We start from the raw sequence: 13,173 nt of genomic DNA on the forward strand, positions 1-13,173 counted from the left end.
CTTCCAACATTTGCCAAGCTCCCCAAGCTCAGATATGCCTTTGTTGTCTGTTATCAGTGCTCCTGGGCAGGACATTCTCTCTGCCAGATTAGCCTCCTTCCAAAATCCTATAGCTGGGTCTATCTCTAGCCCTACTAAACCTAGAGTTGTCTCTAGTCCATAAACCTTTCAGTCTCTGCAGCCCTCCATATGGAGCTAGGCCATGCCCAACCACAACCCAAGATTTGCTCTCTAAGGTTGGCTCTAGCTCCCAGAATTTATAACAAATTCCTCTGGGAACTGCCTCTTGAGGAGCCATTCATACACACTTTAGGAGGCACAGGTCATTTAACAGCCCCTTCAATCCTTGGCTTCCACCAGCCACCTACTTTCTGCTCTTCATCTGGATGAACTGAAATAATCACCCTTTTGTCTCTAGAGAGTCTCGTGTGGCACCATTCTTATTCTTGACTTCTGAAACACTTAGCTTCAAGACTACACAGTATTGGGAAATGGGGTGGTTCTGTAGTCTGGATATGCTGGATTGCATCTATTATCAGTTTTTTTCCCAATGCTATCTGTCAATGTCCCTCACCTCTGACCCCAACTAACTGTGCAGGAAGGAAATAAATCAAAGACTCTCAGAGTTGGAAGTAACTTGAGAGGTCATTAAATCCAACCCTTTACCTGACATTGATCCACGTCTACAGCATTGCCAATAAGCAATTGCTTGGCCTCAGCTAGATCTGATGGTAGGGTACAGGGCGCTCTAGACTCCCAGGACAACTCCTTCCAGTCTGCTGATATCCATTTATCTAAACTTTTGCCCAGACTTCGGTGCTAGCTCTGCTCCCTGGATTCACACAGAGAAAGCCACATTCCTCTTCTCTATGACTGTCTTCAAAGTATTTTAAAACAGCCCTTGAGTCACCCACTTCACTTTTCAGGCTAAACTGTCTCCGTTCTTTAATACACTCCTCATCACTCATGGTTTCTGGGACATATGAGGAGCATCACCTCTGGTCAGTCATACATCTCTCACTGCCTTCTACTTTATCGATGGGCTCAGGACACTGCCAACATCAAATGCATAGACTCCTCTTCATGGCTTGAAGCCAGGCTGATGTACATTCAGGAAGAAATGGAAGTGAAGACTGGTAGAAGGGTAGGAAAGAGAACTTTTCTGAGAGAGCAAACTTAGGAAATGAGAATGCAGGTGCTGATAAAAGTATGCTAGAATGTGAGCAGCTGAGGGGCATGTAATAACAGCTGGGAGAATGGGGATGGCTCAGCTTTTAGGAAATGGGAAACCTTGGGAAGGGGTTTCTTTGGGCAAAAATCTCCAAGGGGGAACAAACCCACTGTGCTTAGAGTAGTGAATCCCGAATCAGAGAGATGCTCATTTGAGTTATGAAGGCCACCCTTGGGAATTGTTATCAGTCTTGAGTTGAAGCAACAGATTTTGAAAGTTCCAGATTTAAAAGATTTTTGAAAAAGGTATTTTTTTCTAAGCCAGACTTAAGTCCACATGCCTAGACTATTGTTCATGTTACCATATGGATAAAGAAGCTAAAACTAATCAATACACAGGTTGGGTTCCCTAGCAGAGCCTGAGATGGCATACCTTCTACAGGTGATTTATTGAGGGAGTTTCTCATAAAAAGCCGAGAAGCTGGAAGGGGAAGGTAGGGCAGGGGAAAAGGTAAGCATGAATGTGGTTTCAGGAGAAGTCCAGCTCAGCCTGATCCCATGGGAAGCACTGAGTGTAAACTGCACCACAATGCACCATCAACTGCACCACAACTGCACCATCTTGAGGCGAGATGACTGGCGTTTCCTATTCCCGTCAGTCAGTCACTGGCCACTGGCTGCCCCCAGGTGGTGCGGAGGTGAATAACTTCCCAGATATCTCCAGAAGAGGCAGCACCAAGGGCCAGCCTCCCCACGAAAGGGACTGATTAAGCTGTTATGTGCTCTACCTACAGGTGCAGTAAAGAGGATCTGGGCTGGCTAACAGCGCCTTCCACAGATACACTTGCTAATTCACTCATGTAAGACCCAGAGTGACTAAATGACGAGTTGATGGGTGCTGACGAGTTGATGGGTGCAGCACACCAACATGGCACAAGTATACATATGTAACAAAGCTGCACGTTATGCACATGTACCCTAGAACTTAAAGTATATAAAAAAAAAAAAAAAAGACCCAGAGTGAATCACTGCCCTCAATTGCTGGACTACTGTGCTGCAAACTTTGAGTCAGACCGACGAGCTTCAGCCAGGCATCTCATGACTCCTAAACAGGATTTTGAGAGCAAGATTCTGGGTCTCCCTCATCCCGCTGCAGCCTCTCAGTGCATCTAGGTGTTTCTGCTTCCATTGCACATATCTATCTAAATAAAATTGTTATAATTAAACAAACAAATAAATAGATAAATAGATCTGGTGGCAAATGAGCAGCAACTGTTCCCCACTTCCAACATAAGTTAAAGTTTGAGTTTCAGCAAACAGATGTAGGATCAGAAAACAAATGTTTATTATGTTCTGTTGCATTAGAGTGGTACAGGTTGGCAAGTCCTTAGAAACCACCTAATTCCATGCCTTCGTTTTACAGATAAGCAAACTGAGGCCCATTGAGGCTTATTACCTTCCTGAAGGTTGTACAACTAAATCTACAGAGGTCATAAATCCAGGCAAATACGTTGCTTCTCTGTTACATGCTTAATTTCTTCTGAGCATAAATTCCAATGGCTACTGAGGCAATCAATAGAGAATATATCGAAATCAGGAGAAAATAAGTACTGGGAGATGGAAAGATGCTTCAGCATCCAAAGAATGGCACTTTGGGGAATGTTGTCCTCAAATAAAGCCCAACCTGATAAACAGGCTTTTATCAGAGAATTTCAAGTTATCAAATAATAACCATGTGGTATTTCTGAGTGTTGGAGGCAGCTGCTATCCTGTAACCACTAAGCCCAGTCTGTATGATTTTAAATCAAATGCATGAGTGAAACATGCTATATGGAGTTTCAAACTGGGAGGGGTGATGTAGGCTTGGTTTCACGTTGTAATAGATTGTGGGTCAAATGGCCTTGCTGGTCAAGTTAGATATTTTAACTCAGCTCCAACAAACATAAACATCCTACAAAAAAGAGAAAGCACACAGCAAACTTTCAGGTCTCTCTAGACTCATGTGGTATCATTTTAGTCTCATGGAGGAAATAGGGTGCTTGGCACTTTGACATGTAGCCTGCTTTATGGAGCACCACCTCTAATAGCAAACTTCATGTTAAATGTTACCAATTCAGTCTTTGAGAGATTTTTTAATGGGATCACATTTCAGCTCTTACAAAAGAAATCAGTAGCAAACTAGGATTCACTTTGCCAACTTTCTTTTTTAAATTCATCTCTTCATTAATGGAAGAACTTTCTATAGAGAAGAAAAGAGAATTACAATAGAGAGGAAGAAAGGAACCAACACCCCAGTCAATAAGCTTCCAGGTAGCCTTCTAAGCAGTTCTGGATGTCTAAAAGCTTGCTGAGAAAGAGACACAGACATACAGATTCACCCAACAATAAACCAGGCATTATCTAGGAACTTGTGCAGTAGCTTCAGTTTTTTCTTTGCAAGTAGACGATGTGGGTCATCAAAATAGTCAGCTCTCAGTCATTGTCTTACCCCTTCATCACATCAGAAAGAATTTTATATACCCCTGAAAGCATGACTTCCAGAGAGCTTACAGCTTAAAGTTCTAAACTGGAAGATCCCAAATGGAGGCTGGCATCATGGAAAACTTGCTTGACTTGACAAATGTTGCCCCTCCAAGGGCATGTCGAATGTTCACAAGACTTCAGAGCATCCTAAGGAAAATGATAAATCATCTATTTTACATTTGTTGCAATTTAGGCCATTTTGACATAGAACCTAGAGACTTTACAGATGGGGAGAGTCAGGGTCTACATCTGTGTGCTGAGGCTTGCAGTGTGGATGGTCTTGCAAGAAGAACCAGAGTTGACTCAAACTTGGGCCTCATCACAGAGCAGGGTTGGGCCTGTCAGGATGTGTGACTTTGTGTAAAGGAACACATCTCTGGTGCATCTTAGCAAACATTCAAGAAACAGTAGGACCAAGATGGCATCAGATAAACAAACAGCCGTACTATCAATAAAGTGCCATCAAAGGAGAGTAACTGGTGTTCAGTTTTGAGCCTAAAAGGAAGGAATCTTCTAATGACCTCAAGACTCCCCAGGGGACTCAAGAAGAGAGCAAGCTAATATTGACTGGATGTGTACTGTGGAGCAGACAAGACACCAGATGCACAAAAAGTGAGATCCCAGGCCTAGTAATACACACACATGCACATATTGCGTGGCTGAATAGGAGTACTCCCAAAATGCTAAAATAATACATGTAATTATATCTGGGAAGTGATTAACAGCAATTTTTCCTTCCTTCCTTCCTTCCTTCTCTCCTTCCTTCCCTCCCTCCCTCCCTCCTTTCTTTCTTTTCTTTCTTTTCTTTTCTTTTCTTTTCTTTCTTTCCTTCCTTCCTTCCTTCCTTCCTCCTTTCTTCCTTCCTTCCTTCCTTCCTTTCTTTCTTTCTTTCTTTCTTTCTTTCTTTCTTTCTTTCTTTCTTTCCTTCCTTCCTTCCTTCCTTCCTTCCTTCCTTCCTTCCTTCCTTCTTTCTTTCTTTTCTTGACAGGGTCTCATTCTGTTGCCCAGGCAGGAGTGCAATGGCATGATCATGGCTCACTGCAGTTTCGACCTTCCAGTTTTAAGCTAACCTCCCACCTCAGCCACCTAGTAACTGGGACTACAGGCATGTGTCACCACTCCTGGCTAGTTTTTGTATTTTTTGTAGAGACTGGGTTTCACCGGATTGCCCAGGTTTCTCCTTTCTTTATTATTTCCCAAACTTCCCAAATTTCCTCCAATGAGCATGGATCACTTCTATAATCAGAAAGTGTATTATTAAACAATAACAATAATGGGACAAGTCATCCCAGTGCAGGTGGAATCCTGGCTACCCATGATGCAAAAAGAAGCTGGGAAACAACAATTTCACCATGTATCAGCTAGAGTTATCTTACATTAAAAGAAACTTCAAACCTACTTTACCCAAACTCTGAAGAAACAGTTTGACAGCTATGTGCTAAGCAATTCTAGGTGCTGAGAATACAAGGATGAGTGAAGACATCAGGCCTTACGAGGAGGGGAGAAAAAAGAAATATGTGATTTGTAGAAAGTATCACTGGTTAGCAATGCAATATTACCTCACACTTGTTAGAATAGCTGTTGTCAAAAACACAAAAAATAACAAGCATTGGAAAGGATATGGAGGAAGGTGAGTCCTTGTATACTGTGGGTAGGAATGGAAATTAGTACAGCCCCTGTGGAAAACAGTATGGAGGTTCCTCAAAAAATTAAAAATAGAAGTACCATATGATCCAGCAATCCCACTACTGGGTATATATCCAAAGGAAATGAAATCAGTATCAAAGAGATTCTGCCCTCCCATGTTTATTGCAGCACTAGTCACAAAAGCCAATATATGGAATCAACCTAAGTGTCCATTGATAGGTGAATAAATAAAGATTTGTAATGTATATACACAATGGAATACTATTCAGCCTTTAAAAACTAAGAAAATCCTGCATTTGTGACAACATAGATGAACCTGGAGGACATTACGCAAAGTGAAATAAGTCAGGCACAGAAAGACAAATACTGCATGATCTCACTTATACGTGGAATCTAAAAAGGTCAAACTCATAGAAACAGAGAACAGAATGGTGATTACTGGGAACTGGGGAGTGGCGGGTTGGACAGGTGAGATATGGATCAAAGGACATAAAATTTCAGTTTGACAAGACAGACAAGCCCAGGAAATCTATTGTACATCATAATATACAGTTAATAACAATATATTGAAAATTGCTAATGGGGTAAATTTTAAGTGTTCTTATCCTCCCCCCAAGAAAATGGTAAGTATGTGAGGTAATACATATGTTAAATAGTTTGATTTAGCCACTCCACAATGTGTACATACATCAAAGCAGTGTTGTACATCATAAATATATGTACCTTTTACTAATAAACTTTTTAAAATGAAAAATTATCAGTGGTTAAAAAACTAGGGTATTAAATCATTTCTAAGGTCATTTTTAGCCCAAGCACTTCATGATTCTAATGCAAGAAAAAGAGTAATGACTGTTCTAACAGAGGAATAAACCAAAATGCTGTTTAGAAGACAGACGAGAAAGAGAGTAATTTAGATTATGGGAATGAGAAGGGGATGGGCAATGGTTTCCTGGAGAAGGCTACAGTGATGGTAAAGCTGGATTTTGGGGGATGACTAGGATTTAGATAAACAGACATGGAGAAAGAGGTATAAAAAGTAAAGAGGGTCAGGCGCAGTGGCTCACACCTGTAATCCTAGTGCTTTGGGAGGCCAAGGTGGGCGGATCACGAGGTCAGGAGTTCGAGACCAGCCTGGCCAATCTGGTGAAACCCTATCTCTACCAAAAATACAAAAATTAGCTGGGCGTGGTGGCACGTGCCTGTAGTCCCAGCTACTCAGGAGGCTGAGGCAGGAGAATCACTTGAACCCAAGAGGTGGAGGTTGCAGTGAGCCAAGATCACACCACTGCATTCCAGCCTGGGCAACAGAGTGAGACTCCATCTCAAGAGAAAGAAAAAAAAAAAAGTAAAGACGTAAAGTGGGAAAGGTCCATGAGCAAAGGGTTCTGGGTTTATTCCAGGAACAGCAAGTAACTATTCAATTAGCAAACCATGCCTGGGTCATGGTATTTCCTGTGGGCAGCCCCCATATTTAGCATGATGTATGCAGAGTCTGGGTTTAACAAGACTACATTCTTGCAGTGAGCTATCACCTCATCGGGAGGGGGTGGGAAATGGGCTGGGAGTTCTACAATGGCAAGACTGTAGTCTATTTTTATCACACTGCACAATAGGTGCTCTATTTGATTGACAAAGGAATAACCATGCATGAAGCACTATGACACACTGCCGTAAAAGCTGTGCACAGGGTGCATAGGTCACCCATTCCCGTGGGGGTGGGGGATGGCCCAGGACAAGCGAGCTTTCTAGAGTTGAGTTTGGGAGCATGAGATTCAATGTGGAAGCCAAGATGGTGGGTAAGGAGAGGATGTTTAAGCAGCAGAATTAATATGAAGAGCACAGAGAAAAGTGAAAGCTTAACATATAATGAGAATTGAGAATACCAACACAGCAGTTGCCTGTGCTCCAAAGTAGTTGGTGAAGTTATAGTATGGAATAGTGAGCAAACCACTAGACTGAGAGGTATGTGAGCTCCTGTGGGACACTAAGCAAAGCAAGAGGCCTATCCTGCTCTAGGCACCTGCCACATAGTAGGCCTTCATATACTTTATGTCACTGAGTCAGCACAATAGCTCCGAGTGGTCGATATTATTGTTCCTAATTTACAAATGAGACAATTGAGGTTAAGAAACTTGTCCAAAAACATACAGCAAATTGGTGGCAGAGTTGGAATTCCAGCTCAGATTTCTCCCTAAAAGTCATATTCTTCACCTACATGTTCATAGTATCATAATAATATTTTTTTAAAAAGATATATGAACTATAGACCCATTGGCCTTGTGTGAGAATTCCAAAGATGTGATCTTCTAAACTTTCACCTCCATCATCTCTATAATATTAGGTGATGTCAGTTAACGAGATCTATACAGTGCCTCTAACAAGATCTCATAGTGGAGAGACCTTTCTTTCGTTAAGGAAAGAAATAAATATATTTCCTAAGAATTCTCAAATTTAAAATACAAACACATACAACTATGAAAGTCGGTTAAGTGTGAAACTGAAGTGTCATTTGTATTTCTGTACTTGGAGTCAGATGAACCCTAACATGATGAGCAGAAAAAAAACATAAAGCAGTCATGTCCTGGTCACAAGCTGTGGGGCCACCACCTGTCAGCAAGAGTTAACTATGGAACCCAACTGTGACCTCCATTCTAAGAAACCATCTCAGTCAGGTTGCACTTGAACCCACTGCTCCAAACAGAGAAAGCAGTAGCCTCCTCTCCCTCCCTGGTTTCATCTTTTATAGCATTACTCATCAGGTCTGACTCCTGCAAACAGGGCAGTTAGGCTGAACAACAATAGCCCGACTACTAATATGGAAACCAACCCCACCTTCCATCTTTGTAGCTGGCACAATGGACATATATATTGCCTCCCAACATCCCTGTGGGTTAGTAAATCACGTTTTACTATCACATGTTAGATGACCAAGTTGAGGCCTAGAGAGAATGCAAGATACAACCAGCAAATAAGAAAGACAATGTTGTAGCTGGGCTTCAAACCTATGTCTTTCTACTCTTAATCTTGAACTCACATTATCCAACATCACAGCCAGAGACACAATCCCTCCTCCTTCCTTCCACACTAGGTCAATGAGGCAACCTTCCTAAGTAGACAATCTGAAATTAAAGCCTTCTTCTGCTTTTCCAGGAAGGAAAAAACATACGCTTATCTGAAATCAGATTGTCCTAAGTGAGGGCTAACAGTGTACTTGCATGAGCATGAAGCACACCTGTTTACATTGTAGTCAGCATCCCACACCTGGCTTCCCTGGGACTTTTACCCTCCGCAAACAGCCTTCTCTCACTCTGCTAGAATCATGGCTCATTCACTAATTAAAGGGTATTACGCACTTCATTGCACATCAGCTAAGAACTTGGAATAAGAAAGCTTATGCTACAGCATTAGCACTGGAGATGCCACTAGGTATGCTTCATAGAAAAAGAAATACAGAGAAAAGCCATCCACTTGTGACATCCCTTCCCCCATACTTAACTTCTCTAATAAGTCAGCCACCACACTTAGAGGAAGAAGTCACCTAGCATGGTACAACCCCAGATAGAGCCTCATAAATAAGCGAACTGGAGAGGGATGTGCAGTAGAGACAAGGAATAAGAGAAGGCCGGTCAAGTGGCTTCTCCAGCAGCCACCTGTCCAGGCTCTCTGCTCTCTTCTGGTATGGCAGCCCAGTAAGAGGGATACTTATATCCCAGGCCAAAAAAAAAAAAGACAGAGAGACAAGGATGAGTCAGGAGGAGTACTCCTCACTGCAAGGTCTTGAGCAAACTCAGCATCTTGTTCCCTCTAGTAAAGGCTCAGCATTGCTGCCCACTGTGCCCAGGCTGGGGGCAGAGACCAGCCTTCCTGCTGGAGCCTCCTTGGGCTGTCTTGGAGTAGATGTTTTTTCTGACACTCCCTGAACAACCTGAACAGCAGCACTCAGGCTCACTCCCTTTTCAATGATGGGGAAAGTCACACATAGAGGGTCAGCCCAAGGAATGGACACTCAGATAGATTAGTCTTGAACTTGGTGAGGACAGCAGTTAATGACATGCCACTGACAGAGCAGTAAACCTTATCCACAGGCAATTTCACTATTTGGGAAACATTACAAAGAGGTCAAAAGCTCAGGCAAACTTTAAGGTCTGATCTTAAAGGCCTCTTGGGACCCCAGCAAGTCAAATGATGGTCCAAGTATAAAACAGTAGCCTGGGGTCATAAAACATTTACTTCTAAATGGAACTTAGACATGGATTCAGAAGAAGCCACCAGTTGGACATGCAATCAGGAGGAAGCTAGAGAACTCAACCCAGAGTCTGCTACTTATTACAGTTTCTCTCTGTGTCACCCTCTGTGTCGTCTGTGTGTTCCATGTGTGTTCAGGCAGACAGAGGAACAGCTGAGTGCATTTCCAAGCTGCACGGTGCAGTGGTGAAGCTGAGCGTTGCCAGGCGCTAGAAAGAACGGGGTGGAATGTAGTGATGGCTTCAGCCTCCAAGAATAAGGCATTTTCTCTATCTCTCCTCAAGCCACCTAAGACATCATTTGTGCATGACATGTTTTAGGATCCTGTTGGCTCCATTTAGAAGGGCTTCCAATATTACTGGTCCCTTCCCCCAGCTCAGACTGGCTTCCTCTTTAGCATACACCACTGCCAATTTTGCTGTGCTCTTCCTCACAAGGCTTAAAAGGGATAATACAAAACAGCTCCTCCAAGAAACAGAGTTCTAGCACACAGACTGTGAGAGGCAATGCCCCCGGCGCGCTGGGCTTTTTTAGAATCAGAGATAGCCAACAGCAGTCACAGAGGCTGCAGGCAGAGACTGGTTATGACATTAAAAGAACCTCAGAGCAAGAGGCTGGTGAATTCAAGAGGGGGTGGGGAATGGATGCAGCACAGGAAAGGTAAGAAATGTCTTCATTAGGCAGAGGACCCTAGACAAGTGCTGGTGTCACAGGTCAGCCCTTTCCAGCTGCTACACCTGCTGTTCCCAACTTGCAGTTGCATTTTGGTTCAATGTTCTGAGACTCAAAAGCTCTCAATCCTCACTAAGGCTGCTATGGGGGAAGCAGCCACGCTGGACTTCAGAAGGGTCCCAGGGCCCTTGATGCCCAGACTTGCCTGGCAGCAAAGAGTAGTCAGCAGCTGCTGTCTGACCTGTTATGCCAAGTTATGCCTAGCAGCCCACTAACTGAGGAGAGAACCCTGGTAGCAATAGCTCTCCTCTCATCCTTTCCTCTCTGCCCCTCCAGTAAGCCCCATCCTGAACGTAAGCCACATCCCCCTCCGCTTTTCCTCTTTACTCAGCTCCACACTCCTCCTCCAGGCTTTCCATTCCCACAGCTGTTCGCCCCCTCCCTGCACCCCTCCTCCTGCATCCACCTCGTTAAGCGATTATACATAGAGAAAACCGAGCCTTTGAGTTTCAAGCCAAAGCTCCCAGACAAGGCAGCCGGGACCGGTTCACCCTCACAGGCATCTCCCTGACCGCCTTGCACACGTGCCTCCGCCTAGACCCTCCTCTCTGCCCAAGCACTCTGAACATCTCTTTGCTTCAACCTGCCAACAGATCAGATGGAGCCCTGGGGTCCCCGGCCTCTCCTCTCCCCACATGGAGCTCAGAATTCACACAAGGAAAGGAAACAAGGAGACTTCCACACCTCTGCAGCATCACCTGCTCTAGCAAGCTCCCAAAGCCACTGGAGCCAGGCAGACTGCCTGGGCCCCACACCCCCTTCTCTGACGGCTTTAGCTCCAGCCCAGCCCACAGGATGCAGTGCCTGATGCCACTTCCGAGCAGACACACACACACACACACACACACACACACACACACACACACACAGAATGCCACCTCGTCAATGACAAGCTGTTCCAATCACACAGCTCGGACCCCAAGCGCACCGGACAACGGACAGCCCAGGCCTCCACCCTCTGACTGGGAGGAAGCCAACTCAGCACGTCTGGGGAAGTGATCCCCCACCGCAAGCCCTCCACTCACCCTCCATATTTGAACTGACAGCAGTGCTCTATCCTGGTCGGTAGTCTTCCCTGCAACTGGCTCCCACAACTCTGACCAACTACCCTCGTGGCCTTCGGGTGAGGCACTGCTCTCTCTCCTGTCCCAAAGCACAAGGAGACCCCAAACCAAGCAGGAGACCACCAGCGCACCACTTCTCCAGAGGACCAGAGTGAGCTGAAAACCAAGTACTCACTGTGGTGAAGTCTTGGTGGCCGCACTCCTGCCCTTTGAACTTGCAGTAGAGCATCATATCCTTCAGGTCATGGCCCACACGGTGCAGGAACTCCAGCATGCTGAACTGCTTGGGTTTGTAGTGCTTGAAGTTGGCCTTCTGCCGCAGGGCTTCCAGCACAGAGGGGTCAGCCAGATGGGGGTCCGGGATCTGCAAGTTGACATCCAGCAGGGCCAGCAGCTCCCCCGCATGGTACAGGTCGTTGGTGGTGAGCCTGGAGAACCGGAAGCCATTGAGGTTGCAGAGGGTCACAGCTGGGAAGACCAGGCTTTGAGCCACCACTTCATCCACCTTGGTGACGTGCTGGTAGGAGAAGTAGTAGGACACCCTCTCAGAGCTCTCCACCAGCAGCAGGCCCAGGGAGCCCACGAAGGCCACTGCCCAAAGCACACGCCGGATGGTCAGCGGCCCATACACGAAGATGTGGCGGATGCCATGGAGGGTGGAGGTGTTGGCGAAGATCTGGATGCTAGAAGGTTGCAGGCTGCCCTCGCTGGGGCTCTCCTTGAGGTCCATCGGGACCCTGTGCAGTTCCGCAACTGGCTTCAGGTTGGTCGAATTTCAGAGAAGAGTTCCCAGTCCTCGGGCTCTGCTTAAACCTTGACGTTCAGGGGAGAGAACGCAAGGCAAGCATCGGGCCAGACGCTGTGAGTTTATCCTGAGAGCCCAGCCGCACGCTGACAGGGGTGAGTGTTTATATAAAACCCATTCAAACTCTAGCTCCTGATTTTTTCCAGGCGATAAGGAGGGCTGGTTTTATTTAGGGAGACACCAAGGTGATGTGGAAGAGATGTGGGTGGGAAGGGAGAGCTTAGCCAATGGAAATAAAGTCCTCCCCCCTACACACGCCACTAGAGACAAGATTAAAAGCGAGAGCGAGGGAGAAAATGCTTAAAACAAGTCGCTGAGCAGCTCGGAGCCTGTTAACCAGCGCATAATGCCCCATGTTAACCATCCTGGGGGATGTCAGGGCGGCCACGCTGATGCACTGCGGTCGGGCGCAGCGGCACAGCCTTCAGAGCTCCGCCGCTCGATTCTTGTTCCCATGATGTTTTGGACTCCGGATGCCGTTTCTCGCCGCCGGCCTCCATCCCTCCTCTCCTCCTCCTCCAGGCCCCCTTTTGTGGGCAGAATTCCAAATGCCAGCGGCCGCTGCTAGCACAGGGGAGAGGAGGCAGCGCGCGGCACGGAGAGACGAGGACGGGTATCCGGAGACTGGGGACGGAAGAGGGGGGCGCAGACCTTGATCCATTCTCCCCCCGCCTTCCCGGAGAAAAGGGACAACCCCCAGGTCACAGAACCTGCCTGCTTCTCCCGCCCCAGCTTCCTGTCCCTGCTAGGCTGCCTTTGGGGGAGGGGCAGGGCGGGGGAGAAGGTCTGGTGGGGGCTGGGGACTTTCTCCAAGTTTTCTTTTTAGCCCTTTTTGAGGGGAGCTAGTGGGGGCTTCTTCGAGGGTTGACATGACACCCCGCCCCCCGGGTGGCAGGAAGACAGTGCTAAACTCCCAGGAGCCAGGTGTGAGGTTGGAGGCGGCATTCCTTTGCATCAATGTCAGGGATCCCAGGTTAGACCCAGCCT

General features: G+C 46.1%; 1 protein-coding gene across 1 annotated transcript in view; it reads right to left on the bottom strand.

Annotated features, from left to right (window-relative positions):
• The window catches only part of ASIC2 (acid sensing ion channel subunit 2), a 1,127,000-nt gene extending 1,114,725 nt beyond the window's left edge, over window positions 1-12,275 (bottom strand). Inside the window, 1 exon segment of the mRNA NM_001271252.1 lies at window positions 11,557-12,275. Within this exon segment, the coding sequence (NP_001258181.1) occupies window positions 11,557-12,111 (555 nt within the window). The 5' untranslated portion in view covers window positions 12,112-12,275.
• Between the last annotated feature and the right edge of the window lie 898 nt (window positions 12,276-13,173).

This window comes from Macaca mulatta, chromosome 16, assembly GCF_049350105.2.
Source record: "Macaca mulatta isolate MMU2019108-1 chromosome 16, T2T-MMU8v2.0, whole genome shotgun sequence".
NCBI classification, from domain to species: domain Eukaryota; kingdom Metazoa; phylum Chordata; class Mammalia; order Primates; family Cercopithecidae; genus Macaca; species Macaca mulatta.